The sequence below is a fragment of the Carica papaya genome, chromosome 9 (genome assembly GCF_054855325.1).
Source record: "Carica papaya isolate Zhongbai chromosome 9, ASM5485532v1, whole genome shotgun sequence".
Classification (NCBI taxonomy): Eukaryota; Viridiplantae; Streptophyta; class Magnoliopsida; order Brassicales; family Caricaceae; genus Carica; species Carica papaya.
In genome coordinates this window covers 24,759,155-24,779,477 of record NC_142317.1, presented here as the reverse complement: position 1 = coordinate 24,779,477, position 20,323 = coordinate 24,759,155, and the positions used below count along the sequence as shown (strand labels likewise).

Below are 20,323 nucleotides of genomic sequence, written 5' to 3'. Positions count from 1 at the left end.
AACTTGGGTCCGAAAACAATAAAAAGATAGTTGATAGAGAAAAGTATCAAAGACTCGTTGAGAAACTCATCTACCTAACACCTACGAGACCTAACATCAGTTTTGTAGTAAGTACAATAAGTCAATTCATGAATCAACAAACTGAAAAATATATGACGGTTGTATAACGAATTCTGAGATATCTAAAGATGATTCCAGGATAAGGATCGTTCTTTCAAAAAACCATGAAAATGGATGTTAAAATCTTCACGGATGCTGATTGGGCAGGCTCAATAAATGATAGAGGTCTACATCAGGGTACTGTACTTATGTTTGGGGAAACTTGGTTACTTGGCGCAGTAAGAAACAGTCAGTGGTATCTCGTAGCACATAATCAGAGTTTTGACCGCTTGCACATGGTATGCATGAAGAGATATTGTTGAGAAGGATACTTGTTGAATTAGAGGTCCCTGATAACATTTCCCTATGAAATTTTGGTGCAATAACCAATCAACCATCAGTATGGCCAAGAATCCAATACAATATGATCGAACCAAATATGTGGAGATTAATCGACACTTTATTAAAGAGAAGTTGGAAGATGGGACCATAACACTTATGCACATTCCAACCAATCAACAGATTGCAGATATCTTAATGAAAGCTTTACCAAAAAGAACTTTTGATGACATAATATCCAATTTAGGTTTACTCAACATATATGTAAAGTAGATTGAGGGAAAGTGTAGAACATAAAAGAATCAAATTTGTTTTTCCTTTCTTGTTATTAGTGGAGGTGATAACATAATTGGTGAGGTGTACTCATTAACCAATTCTATTATCCCTCTTCCCCAGAAAATTGTTTGGCAATTGGTTGTATACATTACTATAAATTGGTACCTTACAAGTGCTGAAAAGAATAATAATAGAAGAAGAATTTCTATCTTCATTCACTCTCTAAATTCTTCAAAAACTATGAAATAACATGATTAAGCTTAATTTTGGATTTCAATAAGAAAAGTCAGGTTGTCTGAGTACAATCATTAATAAAAGAAACAGACCATCAAGTCTCAAAAATATTAGAAATATCTAAAAGATCCTAAGTATCACTGTAAATCAATGTCAAAAGAAAATTTATATTGTATATGATAGGTAAATAAACCCCTCAATTAGTTTTTGGTACACCCCTTTATCCATGTTAGTATCCTCTTCTTTTGGTCCCAACATATGGTTGAGGTTAATAGGTGTACCGACTCGTTTACATACTAGTTCACATGTATCATTTAATAGTGTTGTGAAATGAAGATTATTGATTTTGAATGAATTATTTTAATTCTCAGGAAGTACTTGGGTGTTTGATAAACAGAATATGATCTCCAATTTTGCTTGTATTCCATATCCAACATTACTTTGTCATATCTATCGAACCACGCTTTAGGTGACTGCTTGAGCCTTAAAGTGCCTTATTCAATTTACACACTTTGTTTACTTGTTTCTTTGGCAAATCTTGGTGGAATTTCTATATGTATCTCTTCTTGTAATTATCCATGTAGGAAAATATTTTTAACATCAAATTATTGTAATTGCAATGAAGTGGGCAACTACAAATAGTAAAACTTTCACTCCATTCATTTTTGCAATTGGTGTGAATGTCTGTTGATAGTCTATCTCATAAATTTGGGTATAACCTTAGGCTACTAGCCTTGCTTTTTACCTTTTTATTGTTTCATATGCCCTGTATTTTATGATAAACGTCCACTTGTATTCCACATGCTTTTTTTCTTAGGGGTAGTCCACTAAATTATGTCTAATTCTTTTCTAGTGTCTGTATTTTAACAATCATGATATTTTTCTATTTTATAGGATAATATCTCAGATAAAGTGTTATAAATAAATTAAACGTTAAGACCCATGAGAAAGTTGTTATGGGATTATGAACATTTTTCAAATGATACAAACTGTGAGATTAGATATAATAGATGTTTGGTGCATTCCTTGGTTCCTTTACGGATTGCAATGAGCACATCAATATCAGGTTGTACAAAGTTTTGGGAACTTATCTTAGTTCCATAACTTGTTTATGATGCTTGAACATACCTGAGCTTCAGACTTGAATTCTTTCTCTTTGGGTACAACTGAGTAAATCTTGAGCCATATAAAGTTTCTTGGATAGGGTGAGTTTGAGAATTTTCTTCTAGTAGTGCAGATGGTAAAGCTGGTTTAGGTTGTAAAGATAGAAGTTGAGGTCAACTAAAAGATTTGTACCATTATCTTCTAATATGGGTTCCTCTTGAAGATAAGGTTGGATATAAGATTCATTCTCAATAAAGGTAAAATCCTCATGCGCATAAAATTTTTATGTCGACGAATTGTAGCACTTGTACCCCTTTTGTGAGAAGATGAGTACCCACAAGCATATATTTTAAAGCTCTGGAATCAAATTTTTCTTTCTAGTAAGAATGAATATGAACAAATGCAAATCACCCTAATATCTAATGGACTAGGTAGTTTGTGATACTGATTTCTGAGTAAAATTTAGAAAAAGTTTCCAAATGGCTTTTGAAATTAAGAATACTGGAAGGTAATCGATTAATAATGTAGGTACTCGTAAGGACATTTCTCCTCAATATTATTTGGGAATTATTTGGAACAAAAAGGCTTGGTTAGTAGTAAAGAGGTGACTATTCTTTCGTCATGCCACCCTATTTTGCTGTGGAATGTGAACAAATGATAATTCATGAATAGTTCCTTCTTTTGCATGACAGTGTATGCAAAAAAATCTCTACATAGTCAGGCATAGTTCCAAATTGGTTTTTGATTATTTTGTAAAATTGAAATGTTAAGTGACCCACATTAAATTTGACTTAAGTATAAAAAGTTACACGAATCTTGTGCTATTATCAATGAATTACAGAAACTATTGAACTTTAGATATATTAAGAGTGTGGGCAAATCCTCAAATATCACTAGGGAGTAATAAAAAATGAAACTTCTTTTATTGCTATTAGGAAAATATCGCATATATTGCAATGTAAATTTTCATCAATAGAATCCTTAAATAAAAAGGAAAACATAATCTTTAAAATTGAAAGGGAAGGATGACTAAGTCATTTGTGATAAAGCCAGAGGTTAGTGGTACAGTTGGTAGTTGTGGTAGAAAGAGATAACCATGTGCATCCAAGTCGTATAATCCGTTCCTAGCTTCAATACATCTAATCATCTTCCCCAAGTACTAGTCCTGGACATCATAAGGAGAAAAATAAAAATGTTATTTGTCATTTAACTCAGTGGTTAATTTAGTGACTGATACAAGATTAGTACAAAATCTTGGGACATGTAGCACATTTGCAAAAACCAAATTAGAGCTAATCTTGATGGTAACCATTCTCACAATGGTGTTTAAAGATCCATCTGCAGTGAAAAAATTCTACTACTTGGACATAGAGAATGTGTACAAAGGCTTTTAGGAGTTAGTCATATGATTAGTGGCTCCTGAATCAAAATTCGTAATTTTTTGAATAATATATTTGAGACATGAATTATATGAATGAGAAAATATATCTGAATGTGCTAATATACCTCACTTGTAGGATTCTCCAGGTCCTCACGTCTGCTTTTTGGTTGTCTAATTTCGACCTTGAATTTACCCAAATCAATCAGCTTCTCTTCTTCGTACTAGTAACGACAATGGCTTGTCTGTAAGGCTTTTATGGAGTGTTCTTGTACCCTCATTCTTTGCTTGAGGTAGTGAGCTTCCTGTGGAGCTTCCAACGTTTTTCCTTGGTTTATCAAGGCTTCTTACAGAAAGTACACCATAAATGTTCTTATTCTCTCCTAGGTTTTCATTGATACTTGGTTCCTTCCCTTGTTGACTTGGTTTGAAGCCTTTAGTTGTTGCTAAGGTTTCAGTAGTGTGAGCTCCAGCATAACCCCTTTCTAGCTTCCTTCGGCACTAACTAGAGATGCTACCCCATTCAGAGATGGCATCTCATTTTTGCCGAAGATTTGAATTTTACCTGATCATATTCTTCTTTCATTCTTGTAATGAATTGATATGCTGTCTTGCGCCACCATCTTTGTCAAAATACTGTATCTTTGTTGCTTTCCATATTGAAGCAGTGATGCCGATCAAGTCTCTGCAACGGTCTTTTAATAAGTGAACATACTTTGTGAACAATTTATTTCTCTGTTTTTGACCAATTTTTATAGCCAGATCATATATTAGAGCGCATCTTTTACCTTGAAGTAGGTTTCTCTTAATGAATCCTGCACTTCTTTCACAGTGGGTAAGAATATAACAATAGTGCTTATCTCTAATGTAGTTAAATTTTAGAGCCAATCATTGTCATTGAATCATCTTGATCTCATGCATCAAAATTTGGGTTTCTCAATTTTGGTTGAGTGTCTAGAATGTGACTGATTTTTTCTTTTTCCTTTAGAATGATCCGAATCAGTTGTGATCAATTTAAGTAATTCTTGTCATTGAACTGATACACAATTTGAATTGGTTGGAATTTTTTTATAGTTCGTACAAAATTTTTTATATGAGAATTTGTGTCAGTAATTTGAGATGTAACATCAAACGTAATTTAAAATTTTAGAACAATTAAAGTCAATTTAAATGATAAAAAAATAGAGATTACCAAACAGCAAAGTTCCAAACACACGTCTGGACAGAGGTGCCGCTCGAGGCAACTGGGATGGACTGGTGCAGTTGGTACAGTTGGTTGTGTAGGATACGTGGTTGGCTGTGTGGAGGGTGCTGGTCGCACTATTTTTCTTGCTTGAAGAATCTGGTTGCACGGCTGTTTCTGGTAGGAGGCGGCGGGTCTCTCAGCTGCTTGATTGTTGGTACACAGCTGCTATGGTGGTTGGCTTGAGATTGTCCGACTTTAAAGGCTGGTGGCCATGGTGCTTGCTATGGTGGCTGGCTAAAAAGTTGACCTTCTTTAAGGTTTTCTTATTTCGATAATGAAAGTCGAGTAGGATTGGTGAAAATGTTTATGATTTTTTAACCTAAAGTTCTGATGCCATGTCAGAAATAATTGTATTGTATTTCTCATTCAATAATACGGCTCTATGTATACAAATTCTAAGAATAAGAAAAGGAAAAGTACAATTCATTATAGAGACTTTATTTTAATTTTAACACCATTTAATCTAGTTTAGCTAATTACACATAAATTAAATTCTTGAATATGTATTTTTAAGTTTTTCAAGATATTAAGTCGTGTCCTAAGATGTAAAATTTCTGCCTTGAAATCACTGAGGTCTATAGGCTTTTCTTCTCCCTGTGGATGGTCATATGTGGCTGTCTGTTATTCTTCTTGTATCTCCAATCTTTGCAAGAGGTATTCGGTTTTCCATGAAGTTTCTAACATTTCTCTTTAGGGTGTGAGTTTCTTGTAGAAGGTATACCTATTTTCTTTACTAGTAGCTGCGATATTATTATGACTTGGCTTCTTCCCCTATTAGCATGGTTTGGAGTCTTCAGTCGCCGTTGTGGAGTTTTTCGATAATGGGGAGTTCTAGCATTACTCTTCTTCTGCTTTTTCCTACACTAACAAGAGATATTACCTCTTTCAGAGATGATGTCTCTTCTTTTCTCAGGATCTGAATTCTCACTTGATCATGTTCTCATTAAGTTCTGACATGAATTAATAATGCCCCTATCTTTTTCAAACATTCTTTTCAAAGTTGCTGCATCGTTGTTGATTGAGCTTTTACATATATCTGGATTGCATGTTTTACCTTGGACTAAGTTTATCTGATCGAATCCTAAACCTCTTGCACAGTAAGTAGGAACCATAACACTCATCTTTGGTACCATTTAATTGTGGAGTCAAGCCTGTATCATTGAATTCTCTTCATCTCGTGAATCAAAATTTGGGCTCCTGGTTTTGGTTCGACGCCCATAGTATGACTCATTTTCCATTTTCCCTTTAGGATGGCTTGAATCAGCTGTGGCCAATTTAAATAGTTCTTATTATTGAAAAGGCAGAGAATTTAGATTTGTTCAAATTCGTCAGTAGGTTTGTGCTGAATTTCAAATATAATGACTTTTACTAGTAATATAATATTTTAGGGCAATTAAGGCCAATCGGATAAGTAAAAGGAAGCATATTACTAGTTGGACAGTGTCTGAAGCGGCTGGTTGTCAGAGGCTGTCCAGAAGACAGGCGTGGCTAGAGGTAGGCACAGCTGATTGTGTGCGCAGAAAAGAGCAGCAGCAGCACACAGGTGGCTGTTGTTTGCGGCTGAACAGGGAAGGGCAGCTGCGGAGCACAGGGTTGCTTGTGGCTGGGCTGGAGGCTGGAGGCTGGAACAGCTGCGCTCATGTTGAGAACGGGGTGCAAACACCCAAAAAATGAGCAAGGAAGCAGAAAACCGCATCGGTTGCACGGAGAATACCGTGAAACTGGCTGCAGAAAATTAAAAAGAAAAAAAAAACAGGGAGTAGAAAAAGGAAGATGTAACTGCCCTCAGGAACCAAAACGTTTTAAGGGACAGGCCGTGTGTTTTTCCAACCGGAAGTCATTAATGACACGTGGCAGTATCTGGGATGATCTGGGTGGACACGTGTTACAATCTTGCAGGGGGTACTTAAATCCCCCACAATCGGGTTCAGCTAAGCCGCCTTTCAGTTGAACTGATATGAACTACTTCTTCCTCCTCTGCACTGGGATGACCTTTCCTCTTCCTTTTCTTCAGTCAATGCGACCAATGGGAAAAGGATCCTCCGAACGGCAGCTTCCAGTTAATGGTAATGATTGACTCATGTAAACTTTATGTATTTAAATGGTGGATTGCAAACAAAAGCAGTCATGTAATTGTTTGGAATAAGATCGGATTTCTTCATTTTCTCTCTCTAAACTTTCGTTCTCTCTCTCTCGCTCTTATTGGCTATCCTCTCCCTCGGCTGCTTCTCTATCTATCTCTCTATTTGTTTCTCTATCTCTCATCTCTCCCTCAAATCTATCTTCTCTCTCTTTCTCTTTCTATCTCTCATCTCACTCTTCCCGATCCGTCCTCTCTCTATTTGATCTCTCCTCTCTATATTTTTCTATTTCTTTTCTCTCCCTCAATTTTTCTTTATTTCCTGATTCATACTCATATTTCCGGATTCTCTAATTTTCTTACTTTCAAAATTACCCTTCTTTCCATCAATTTTACCATAATTATTAATAACTTAATTTCTTTTACCAACTCAAGGTTCCTGTGAAATACATGTCAAGATCGGGTCATAAAAGTTCAATGCTGTGTGCGGATGAACTGGAACAGATTCTGTCCATGCGGTTGGGCGGCTGGAGTTGGCAATTAAAGCCAGTCTTAGTGGTGGATGGCATCTGTGGTGGCCGGCAGCTGGGGCTATAGTGGCCCGCAATGAAGGCTGGACCTCTTAGTGTTCTTTTCTTATTTTGGCAATAAAGACCAAGTAGAGTTTGTAAAAGAGAATTAGGGTTTTTGTCCACTTTTAATTTCAAAACAAAAAAAAGAGAGTTAGGGTTTTTTTTTCCTAGAACTCTAATATCATGTGAAAGAATAAATGTGTATTTTATTAATATATAGAGTTTCATATGAATAATAAAAAAAATACAATTATTATAAAGTGAGGGGTATATTACTAATATACAATTTTTATCCTACTTAATATATACTTCCTAATATAGGGGATATTATTGGCGGAAATAGTGTTCCAGAACAAATTTCAAGATCATCACAGGTCATTTCATGGCATCTTACTTTGCCTTTATGTTGTGAAAGTAAATCTTCTGCAAATACTTCTAGCTAATTAGAGCTTTTGTTGGCAATACAGATGCTGCTTCTTTGTCCACATCACTTTTGGTTTTGATTAGTTTTTTTTTTTTTTTTTTTTTCTTTTTTGGGTAGAAAATGCGGAAGATATTAAGATTGTCCAATTAAGGGCTTAAACAGCAAGTCCTAGCCAGTTAAAGCTACAAAAATCATGTTCCAAAGTGCTAAGAACCCCATCCGTTGTTTTTCACAAAATTTTGTCCTCATTGTGCACTAGGTTTTTTGCCACCGATCAACTTCTGTAGTTTGTTGCCCGTTATTTGCTTTGCACCTTCTCTGATTAAGTTTACCTGTTGAAGTTATAATCTCCCTTGCAGGTGAAAGTACTTGGTAGAATCTAAATTGTAAAGTTGGAGAGTTTCCTTTCGGTTCAAGATTTGGATAATGTTAATTCAGTAAGTTCCTAACAGTTCTAAATATGCTTCAGATATTCTGGGGTGTGTTGATTTTTGGAACTGTACTTGCTACAGTAGGAATCACTGGTAGGAACAGTGCTCGTGTTAGTAGAGAACAATAGTGTCAAAGAATTAATTTCAAGAGAAATGCAGGTCTTCATGGCATCTAGCTTTCACTTTATGTTGTGAATTTCTAAATCTCCTTGAATTACCTTTTAGCTAATGGGAGTTTCTGTTGACAATGTAGATACTGGTGTTAATATCTCTGTTCAGGTTAATGTTAATTATAGTTTTCTTTTTTCATAGAATTTTTAAAGAGATTAAGATTGTTTTATTTGAGAGCCTTACCAAGTCCTAGCCAGTCAAAGCTACAAGAATCAGATTGAAAAATGCTAAGAACTTCAGGAGGCTTTTGCAGTAAAGATGTTGCAGGCAGAAAGGAAGACTACTTGATTAATGGACATGACCATTCCATCAAGTCTTCTTAATCATATAGAGTGAAACTACTGAATGGACAAAAGAGCTGGCCGTAGATCCTGTCAGACCTTCATTTTCCTGTATCTATCCAGTTTTTCTTTTTTCTTTTTTTTTTGGGGGGGTGGGGGGGGGGGGGGGGGAGGAGAGAGAAGTATTAATGATATATAAGGAGACAGGAGCACCTGGTTTTGGAAATAATGAATATGTAAATGTGGTCTGGACATATGCAGTCGGAAGTTGAGATTTTTGCTTTCTTTACTGATTTTAGAGTTTTAAGATCATAGTGCAGTCAGTCTCTCTTTTGCTCTTTCTGCGGATGTCCTAGAGAATAGAAGTCAAGCTTGAATCTGGAATTATTTTTCTCTTTTAAGAATAAACTCCAGCATTATTTCTTAAGCTTTTATTTCCTTTTCTTTGTTCTTTTCTACGTTGTTCTCTCTATGCCCGCCCTATTTCTGAATCTTCACCTAAACGTTTCTCTGTTCTTCAGGTTCAACCTTGAATCTTTCTGTTCTATCCTATTGAAGATAGATTGTTCCATGATAAAACCTCACACCATTTGTTATGGGTAAATTCATGAAATATGGTCAATATTTTCATTAGTAACAATCATTTAATGCCACTTCTACTTTTTAGGTTTCTTGTTTATGCCACCGATCGCTTGTGCTAATTGCAATTAAGTGGGTGCTAGTTGGATATTTGAGTACAAAAAGCTAGAGATCATCATTACTACTTATAAAAGCAAGCTGGAAGCATTGTCTGGTAGAGCATAACCAAGTAACTCTCTTTGATAATAACTGAAATTTTTTCACTGTTGATTAGGAATGAACCCTCTTATGCAAGATACTGACTTATGTTGGACAGGGAGTGTTATCCACCACTTGACAAACGTTGACTCCTCTAGCAACAGATCTTTACTTATCAATCCACTATCAATCCATTTCTTTAGCTCGCTTTCTAGGAAGTAAAGCCTCTCTCTAATAGCTTCAAATGATTCTAATTTATAAATTCTACTAAGCTCCTCAATCTCTGCCCAGAAACAGGATTCCCGACAGGAACCAGCCTTCATCCCTTGCGCATGCTCCAGCCATCGCTGAGTGTATCTGTACCGCTTTGGTCTTGCATTCATCATGTACGGGCCTGTGTCTTCATTCTTCAAATGCCGATAATAATTTGCAATATCCAAAGGCTCAACTAGTCTGCGATACAAGGTTCCTAACTCAATCCAATGTTTTTGCCCCTCAAATCCATCAGGGAGTTCATACTTTTTCAACATTTCAATGGTCTCATCCCAAATTCCTGTTAGTTTGAGTCTCCCGATATTTGCTTTGAAGTCATCTGTACTGTTTTGCATCTTGAAGGCATCATAATAACCAATTTTGCGTACCTCACACATGGTTCTGTACTTCTCAAGATCGGCTAGTTCTTTTTTAGTATCTTCTATGGTATCAGCTCTTTTCTTCTGGTTTTCCAGTTTTTGTTTCTCTGCCACTCCAGCAGCACGAAGACAGAGTCTGGCTCTTGTGCTCTGAAAATTTTTAAGATTCAGGTTATGATTTTCAAATTTTTCGGAGCCAAGAGTTTTGATCAAGACAAACATGATATAATAGCTTTAGGCAGTAACAAACTGACAATCAAACGTACCTGGTTGAGGTCATTCAAGACCATGTTAGTCGCCATGGTCTCTGGGTTTGTTCCATCGGATGACAATGGAAGCATATCGAGATTATCTAAATAGCTCACTACCCAGTTTCCTTGAAGCTCAGTTTGATAAATCTGGTGGTCTTTGAGGCTTCTATGGGCAACCTCCAGACCTTCTGTGTCAGAAATAAACTGAGAAGAATAAAATAGGAGTTGCAGAATGGCATCTGGGTTCTTCATGCCTACCAGCTTCCCATTTCCAGTACAGAAGATATATGTCCCAAAAGGTCTGTAAGGGCTTAACATAATGAAGCTTGACAAGGTTTCTAGCAATGGGTTTGTGTTTCCCATTAGTTGACAAGCAGCATGGCTTGCAACTGAAGAGGCATTTTTCATCACAGTGAAGTAGAAAGCTGAAGCTTCCTGTAGAGCTCCCTGCAACAAAAGTGAGGATCTCGGGTTTAAGAGATGAAGGATCTGTTGCATTAGTGGCATTATGGAAGTACGAGGAGCAAGCATAACACGAGGGATAATATCATATTTCATGACAAAGTGAATGAAGTGTCTTGTCCAGTTTTCTCGGCCAAGAGCATGGTTGAATATCCGATCACCGACAAGAGGAGATCCAAAGGTTACACAGAGAGGAGACAACTTGGTGATGTCTGGTTTTTGGTATGTCTCCAAGAACTGGACTGTCATTAGAATTGCAATAGCACCTCCTGAGGAGTGCCCTGTAAACACTACCTGCTTCCTTTCCTTCACAGCCTTATCCACCTGTATATATATATAAAGCAAATGGGTATATCTCAATTTGACTTTACATGTTGACCCAAAAGGATTAAAATTTCTTCAGGAACAACAAATGGGTAGGGACATCACAATTGTTACCTCGTTTTGCAGAGAACGATTTGCGAAAGTTAATTGGAATCTTGCCAAGAAGGCTTCATTAACAATTGAATCTTCATCTTTACCGATGCTTCTCAGAGACGGAAATTGAGTTCGATCTATGGTGGTTTCACCAAAAGGTTTATGAGTAAACCATTCATTTGCAGACCAAGATCCTGGAAAGGCAAAAACAATATCTGATGAATTTCGAGTCTTTTCAGAAAGATATTGCTTATCTGGATTTCTGTGGGCTTTCATTGCCATTGAACATGCTTTCTTGATCAGCTCCTCTCTCACCCGGATATCCTCTTCAACCCATGTACCTGCCATTTCTCTTTCTTTTGCAGCAGCAGCAGGTCAGGTGCTTACCCTACTCCTTATTCTTCTTCTTCTTCTTCTTCTTCTTTTAAGCTTTTGGGAAGGAAGAGATGAAATCTTAATTTCCTGGAAAATACACTTCCAATTGACATCGACTTTTCTGGACCCATGAGCTTTTTTGGTATTTAGCTGACTAACAACGTTGACTTCAATTTCTCCTTGACTTGGCTTAGAAAATTATTGCTTCTCTACATATAGTTTATGATTTCTGTTCATTTTTCCCTTTTAACGGGGTAACTGGTTTTCTTTCACTTTTCTCCATGTTAATGGGCATATACAGTACATTACATAAAAGAAGAACATACAAAGAATGTAATGATTATTATATAAGTATTTATTAGAATTAAATTTTAATTGTGATTACGGAATAAGTTGTAGTTTGATTAATGAGTGAGGGTTATGAATTAAGTTTAGAGTTGTACGTGTAATCACTTTTTTTTACTTTTTAAAATGTGGGATATAAAGGAACATTTATGATTATGATATAACTTCATTTTTAATGTCTTTTTGTTCCATTTATATTGAATTATTTTTTGTCCTTTTGAAAAATAATCAAATTAATTACTATTAACATCATCACTAATATATGATGTCACGTGTCATTATTTTTGGCACATATTTTTTAGTCTGATTTATTTTTTATATCAAACTTCACGTGAAAAAGATATATTGATCTATATTAGTTTAGTTGATATATGATATAAGATATAATATTTAATGTGAAAAAATAATTATTTAATAAATATTACGTTTTAAAATTAATAATTATATATGATATTAAGTTTTAACCGTAACTAATTGATTTATTTAAATATTTTTTGAAAATATAAGTAATTTAACATAAAGGTTATGTAAAACTTAAATTGAACAGAAATAAAATAAAATAAAAAAAAATTTAGCCTCTATATATTTTTAAAAGTTTATAATAATAATTTATAGCTTATTAAAATTTTATTATGTTTGGATTGGGAAAAGGAGAAAGAAGGAAAAGAAAATAAAAGAATTTTCATTTTTGGAGTAAAAAAAAATAATCGATATTTACTGAATGTTATAACTTTCATTAATATTAATAATCAATAAAAATATAATAAATCAACTACTTCAGCAAGTAAAATCTTTCCAAACAAGGTCAAAGATGAAGTTTGACAAGGTACAACCTTCAACAGCCGCAAAATTCTGGTTCTGGAGTTGTACCTTCTGTAAACGCTGACTCTGGGCGGAGGTCCTCACCCTTCTCCGTTGCAATGTTTCACTCCATCTCGGTGAAACGCATATTATCATCTTTTTACGATCATTAACCGATTGGGTTAAGCTTATTTTCTTTCTGCCTTGAAATAATTTGGATTCTGCATTTCCGTTTGGATGCTGAGAAAATAAGTTGGAAACAGAAAATGGACTCTGGTAGTTCTTGGAGACGAAATAGAGTAATAAACACGATTTTCTAAGAGAGACGTTTCTGCTGTTAAATTTGTAAACGTATTTTTTCATCCTGATTTGAAGCATTGCTACATGCTGAAGATGCAATATTGCATCTTGGAGTTACTTGCTTAAATTGTTTCAAGACCATTATACAGTTGAAACAATTTGCATGTTGTTGTTGTTGTTTAGAACATTCTTATATGTATTAAGATTTTACTGAACATGAATACTTGTGATGGAAAATAATGGTAAAATCATTGTTTCTTACTTATTTGAGGAAAAGATAATCTTTCCATGATACTGTTAGAAATCTTTGAGTCTGTTTTGCTATTTTTTACCTGAGTCATGCAAGCTAAAACCTATTTTTGTTGCTGCAGAGAAAGTTTGGAACGTGGGAAACTTCTGTCCAGGCCTAATAACTAAGGCGTCAATTTGTGTGACTGTAAGTTTTCAACTCTAACAACATTTACACCTAGTTTATGGGGCTGAGTGTTCCTTATGTGGATAGAGAGTTATTCTGATGTAGCACAATGGGATAGGGTTTAGATAGGTTAGAAAAATCAAAGAAAAGAAAAAGATAAATTCAATCCACAATCACAGGGATTAGCAATAATCACAGTAATAAGATTCTTAGGCTCTCAATTCAATGAAAGAAAAGCAATAGTTTTATTCATAGGCTGTCTATTTAACAATGATAAACCACCTTTTCATATTGTAAGGTGCCTGCATAGTCTAATATAACTAGAATCTTTAAATAGGAAACTCACACTAATGAAAGCAATATAGTTAATAATTCCTAAACAAGCTAAATTGCTTAATAATACATGAACAATATAGTTACATAATTATTCTTATTGAAATATGTCCACCTTAGTATCTCCTTGTTCTGCATCACAAAACATTGGGTGGCCATGAAATCAATGTTGGCAATTCTACTACCTTGTATACTAATTCCATTTGATCTCAACTGAAAAGGGAATGAAATTCTGAAATTGGATCTGGCTTTTGTAGTCGCTTTTCTTTTGACCAAAGTAAGTTCCCTCCCCAAGTATTCCTGATTTGAGGATGTTAAAATTTCTGACAACCTCCTTAGAAATCATCTTCTGATTCAGGTGAAGATGTTGGCCTAGATAGGTTGGAATGCAAGTTTGGGAAGTTCACTGGAGCTTTAGTTTGCTGTAATGGCAAAGATGGTGATGCTATACCCGTCTTAGCATTCCTCCTCTCCAGCTTCTTAATGATGTCTGCACGAACTCGATCTACCATGTCAAGAAAATCCTTCACAATAACAAATAGTTGAAATGGATGTGCTCCTATGTCTTTGGAAGCTCCTGATTGGTAGTATTTGGTTGTTCTTTTCACAAGATCCATGATTCTTATTTGTTCCTTTCTCAGCACATTAAGCTCCTCTTTGCAGTCCTCCAAGAAAGCTTTCATTTTCTTCACGAACCCAGCTATCTCAATGTTGCTACAGCATGATACAAGTCGCTCAACTTCTGAAAATCTGGTTGAAAGCAAGGAGCACATATTAATGAAGCTGTTGTAGTCTATGGTGGCAGCTTTCTTTAAGTTGGAGAATTCGATGTTTAAGGCTGCAATTGCTGGTAAACCTAGCATCAAGTATTCTCTCTCCTTCTCTTCATCAGTCAAGTTGGTTGAATTTATGTCAATATATTTGCTTTTCTTACTAGTATTTCTGCCAAGGCTATTGTTCCGATTGATCACACGTCGCCCCTCTGATCTAACTACTTGTTCCACAACAAAGTGGAGTAGAGTAGTCTTCCCATCAATACTCTTAACATCAGAAAGCTTTTGAAGAGTACTAAGATCGAAACCTTGTGCATTGCCTCTGGAAGTTCCAGCATTCATCTTGTTTCCAGCCTTGAGAATGGCTTCAAGAAGTTTTAGGAAGAGTCCACGGGTCCTTAGCTCCTTGCACCCTAATTCAAGTGTTTGCAAGGACTCCTTAAGCTGAAGTACTTCAGAGTCATAATTTGATCTAAAGAGCATTGCATTGATGCAAATAAATGCAGAAGGAACGGCTTTCAAGATATGGAAGAGGAAAGATTCTGCATCAGCAAGCTCAGTTAGATTTCCATTGAATTGGAGGATTTTGGCTTCTTCATCTGGGGTTGGAGCAATTCTGATTAGTTTTTCAAGAGTGTCAGCACTTAGTCCCTGACCCTCAAAAAGAGCATCAATGATTTCTTTTCTGGATACTACTAGGGATCTCAGTATAATTGCTGTATTTTGCGATTTTTGGGGCTCGAGGATGAAAACTTGCGTTCTTGGGACTAGATTGTGAGTGCTTGAACTTGATGACTGAGTATGATCACGCCACTTGTTGTTATTGGTGAACCCGAATAGAGCCTCTATCATCTCATCATCAAATCTGCAGACCAAATAACAGTAAGTGGCAAGAAAAAGATATATATGGACATGAATTTATTTATGCTACTCATGCAAGCTAAGGAACAAATGTGGGTGTGAGCATCAGAAACATTTATGCTCAATTACCGGAGAGATCCATCGTTGATATCATTCCAAACCATTGAATGTTCAGCTGTAGCTATGACTTTGTCCCAGTGAAGCAGCTTCAGTTTCATTTGACCAACTCCAGTCCCTTCTAACTTCTCTGAAGTTGGTGCAGGTGGAGGTTTCGTTGATGAAAATGAAGTCATTGTGTTAGGACGGAGATGTGGTGCAGCATTTTTTTTCCCTGTCGTTGGCAGTGGCGGTAGTGGTGGTGGTGGAGGAGGTGGCATTGGCAGTGGTGCAACATTTTTTGCTGGGACTGTTGGTTGAAATGTTTCTGAAGCCAGTAATGGTGCAGGACCAATCACAGTGCATAAATCAGGAGGCCGCTGAGCCTCGCTGCATTCATATTTTTTCGCACTCTCTGATATGGCATCGACTCTCTTTTCTTCTGCATGGTCTTCTTCATAACTAGGATTAAACATAACCTGAAAAATAGTATTTTCACCATCGTCAACTCTCCTCATATAAACAACATCCTTCCCATTTTCATCAACAATCAGTCCTTTAACATTTCTGCCAAACTTTCCAAATTCTTCACGAATAACTCCGGTTTCTTCCTTGCAGAAACTTGGATCAACTTTATTTTTCTGGCAGCATTTTGCAAACTTTTTGAACAGCAAGAAGAAAATCCCAACCACAACCAAAGTAGCTGCAGCTGCGGCAGCAACAGCCTTTACAACAGTTTGATTACTTGACATGTTAAGGATTTGAATAAGAAACTTACAAGTATCTCAACCCACCTTTGATGTTACAGAGAAGAATTTGATGGAAGATATCTTTTGACATTTGTGGCATTGTTGAGTAGAAACAGAGAAAGGAACAGAAGAGAAAGAGAAAGAAAGAAAATTTGAAGATCAGAGTGATTAAAAAGCTGGCAGGCAAGAAGGGTATTGTTTGATTTTATTGTGATTTAAGTATCTATAATATAATCACCGTTGTATTGATGATGTTTGATGGAAGCTTCAATGAAGTTAGTTCTTGCTGGTAAATCTATTTATTCTTTTGCGGGCCATTTATTTCAGTATGACCAAAATACCTTCATCTCAAAACAGCAATTACCTATATAATATATATATATATATATATGTTAAATTACTATGTATCCCATCTATTCTTTTTTTTTTTTTTTCTTTTCTCAATTCTCAATGCTGATTTTTGGAATTCATTCATGACAGCTGAACTACAGTTGTTGATAGTCTTGTGGCTGCATCTTCAACTTGGTAAAAACATTGATGTGAGAATACAATGTTTTTATACGTTGTACGCAAAGTCTTTGGTATTATAATCAATAGAAATATAGAAGCTTGTACACATACCAAAGTCCAGCCCCCATCTGTTATCTGCAATATGGCAACTTGGTGTTAGCATACTTAAAATTGTAGTATATATTTATGGTATAAGAATTCAAAAGCATAAATAGTAGTATTACAGAAAAATAATAATAATAATAATTGTAGTATACATATATAGTATAAGAATTCAAAATCACAAATAGCCCACCACAAGCTTGGTCCTTGGCTTAAAAATATTATTTTCGAAATTTTAAGTCACAAATACATAACACACTTGATACAGAACGTAGGAGTATTATAATTTCTGGTCTTGATGGTTCAAGAAAATATGTATCACACTCTCTCTCATAGTACAGCCAATGTTATGTGGGATCTTATATTTGCAATTTAACTTCTGGGAGGAAAAAAATGAAGTAACCAGTAAAATTAATATATTTATTGATAATAATATGATAGGATATACACCAATACATATCCATTATCAAAATCATTCTTCATAATTCATGAAGAGGTGTGTAATTGAAGTTGTAGTGAATTAAGACATAATCCAAAAAGAGGGGGACCAAGAAGATACAAATTTGATCGCAGAAAAGCAAAAAACATATATTAACTTCTTAAAAGTCTGAGATTTGGTATCTTATTCACTGTTCACTTTGTTAATTTATGGTTTAAATTGATTAGAAATTCAGAATTAAGTGAATCAACCTAATTTTCTGGGTTTTTTCTATAGAATTTATTAAAGCAATTAACTCTTTTGTTTGGTTTAGATCATTTAAAAAAAAAAAAAAAACTAGGGGAATGGTAAATCTTGGATGACAATAATGGGAATGGGCAAATTACTAACAATAATTTTTTTAAAATAAAAAAACACCAGAAACCTGTATGAATCAATTAATTCCGTCATATTTTTATTTATATGGCAATGGTGGGGAATAATCTTAAGACCATCAAGGTATTCTATGGTCTTCATTTTTTTTTTTTTTCAATGGATTTACATCTTTCATTAATGAATTTTTTTATTTTTATATTGTGAGTTATAATTTTGATTGTTCATTACTCAAGAATTCTTGTTTTGATAGTTCATATCATCCATAAATAATGTTTTAATTTAAAATTTAAATTTTTCTATATTTTAACAGTAACATATTGTTTCATGAAGTTAAGGTCCAAAATATTTTTTTTTTTCTAAAATAGGTGTTTCCATGATTCAACCACCAAGTTAATTTTGTTCTATTTAATCCCTAATTCCTGGCCACATATCTTTCTGGCTAATAACGTACATCACATTTTTAACCTCCTTAAATACATGTACCTTTCTCATAGTCATATCGTTGTGTGATGCAAAGTTTACACAGATGGGTTATCGAATAGATTAGATCAAATTAAGAGATAAATAAACATGACTAAGATTATTGGACCTAAATTAAAAGGATAATTTAACACAAACCAAATTTACTTGTGGTCCAAAACAAGTCAAGTTAACTCTTGTCTATTAACCATATTGTAGTAAATAACCTAGAGTGATTGTGAAATATTTTTTCATTATTGATGCAGAATCCAAAATGAACCAGCGTGATTAGAAACTCACACAATTTCATTAAAGATATCAAAAAAATTGATCATATAGAAACCTTACTTACTTAACCCGCTATGAAGAATGATAGAACTTAAGGTCACTACAAATGAAAGAAATAGAATGAAAAAATGCTATAAGATCGTACATTAATAAATAGATCTACTTCTTACTCAACAAAAAAAATGAAGAAAACCTCTCTTGAATAAGACTTATAATATTATTGATTTTAATTTTGAATCCTTACAATGAATACTTGATGGCCTATTTATAGGGTAAGACATGTGAATAAAAATATAATAAGCATCTTCTAATATAAAATTGCAATTACATAGGAAATTAATTAAAATAAATTTCGAACTAAGATAGATATGGTCCTTCCCTTTTTTTTGGTCAATTGTTTCATTTTCTAGCCTTTCCATCATGTGCTTGAAGTAAAAGTTGATGAAACCATTATGCCATTGGATTAATTGGTTGGGCTTGTTTTTCTCTTCATTTGAATGGAGCCTCCTCTTTATGGTCTATGTCCATGCTTAAATCATCCCCTCTTCCTTTAAAAATGATTCGTCCTTAAATCAAATACTTCTTATGCAGGAGTTTCACCAATCCTGTTTTCTTTGAAAATATGTCCTGCAAAATAACACTATTAAACAAAGAAGGTTTGAGGTGAGTTAATATTTTTTTCTTGAAAGAGGACATCCTTAGCTCCTTCGTTTCCATATAGTAAGAGTATCTCTTCATGTTGCTTAATCATTCATTTTCTCCGGACTTGATGGAGTTTTTGAATTGCTACTGATCTTTGAATACCTCCTCAGGTGATAGTGGTGCAAGTGTAAAATTATGATCGTTCATGTTAAAGAAATAACGATTCATATACCCATTATAAGTTGCATATCATACTGTCAAGGTCTTTCCAATAGGATGTGACTAGCATGCATAGACACAACATTGCAAGGATGTGACTAGCATGCATGGACACAACATTGCAATGTACTTTATCAATGTATCGCTCAATAAAGAAAGAAACTAATACCTACTTAGTCATCTTCATCTCTCCACAATCAGTCAACCACTGCAACTTGTAAGTATGAGGATGGCGTGTGCATGTTAACCTAAATTTATCAACTATGGTAGTACTAGCAATGTTAGTATAATTACCCCAATCTATAATGAGACTATATACCTTCTAATTTATAAGGCAACGAGTGTAGAAGATATTCTCTCTCTAGTTACTTTCTTTTGGCTTGATTTGGAAATTCAAAACTCTTTTGATAACTAAAGTTTTCCCTTGGGCTAGATATTCAACACTTTCCTCAACATCCTCCAGTGGTGGCATGTTATCATTATCTTCACTCTCATAACCACTAGCATTATCAACTATGTCATTATCTCTCAATAGCATGATCTTTTTGTTTAGGCATTGAGAAGAGATATGTCCAATTTCAAGACACCTAGAGCATTTAATTGTATTATACTTTTAAGATGAGTTAGGTGTCTTACCTTTTATATTAGGTTGTGCGAACTTTTCTTTTTTTCTCGTATGTTCCCTTATTTCTTTTTTCTTGGGTCATTTCAAGCTGTAGGTAGGGGTGGCATATGATGTGCCTCTCCCTTTATACATGAGTTGTCTCTCGATTTTCATGACCATGTGCACCATGTCTTCCAACTCCATATAGTGTTGCAACTGTACAATGTTGGCAATCTGCTTATTAAGACCTCCCAAGAATCTTGTCATGGTTATTTTGGGATCTTTTTTTATATTGACCCTAATCATGGCCATCTTCATCTCCTTATGATAATTATCAACAAACATAGATCCCTGCATCTAGCGTTACAATTTTTGATGCATTTCTCTATAATAATAATAGAGAATGAACATTTTTTCGCATGATGGCCTTCATCTCTCTCCAAGTGAAGACTTATCATTCCCC

At 34.8% G+C, this 20,323-nt stretch overlaps 2 protein-coding genes and 1 long non-coding RNA gene across 9 annotated transcripts; 1 reads left to right on the top strand and 2 right to left on the bottom strand.

Moving 5' to 3' along the window:
- Positions 1–6,015: 6,015 nt before the first annotated feature.
- On the top strand, positions 6,016–16,516 carry LOC110816827 (uncharacterized). Of its 7 annotated transcripts, none has more exons than XR_015816593.1 (5): positions 6,030–6,742; positions 7,192–8,011; positions 8,112–8,189; positions 13,367–13,431; positions 14,102–16,516. It is a non-coding gene; the product is annotated as an uncharacterized LOC110816827 (long non-coding RNA). The 7 variants fall into 7 exon arrangements; XR_015816589.1 differs by having other exon boundaries at positions 6,069–6,742; positions 8,112–11,553; XR_015816594.1 differs by having other exon boundaries at positions 6,073–6,742; positions 7,192–7,702.
- Positions 9,371–11,522, bottom strand: LOC110816826 (protein EDS1L-like). The gene is made up of 3 exons (XM_022045155.2): positions 11,196–11,522; positions 10,311–11,081; positions 9,371–10,194 (listed from the first exon to the last, which is right to left on the bottom strand). Exons 1-3 carry the CDS (start codon positions 11,520–11,522, stop codon positions 9,475–9,477), a joined length of 1,818 nt encoding a protein of 605 aa, XP_021900847.1. The 3' UTR covers positions 9,371–9,474.
- LOC110816824 (formin-like protein 8) lies at positions 13,637–16,225 on the bottom strand. Its single transcript, XM_022045154.2, has 2 exons — positions 15,507–16,225; positions 13,637–15,381 (listed from the first exon to the last, which is right to left on the bottom strand). The coding sequence occupies exons 1-2, from the start codon at positions 16,223–16,225 to the stop codon at positions 14,079–14,081; spliced, it is 2,022 nt and encodes a 673-aa protein (XP_021900846.2). The 3' UTR covers positions 13,637–14,078.
- Positions 16,517–20,323: the final 3,807 nt, after the last annotated feature.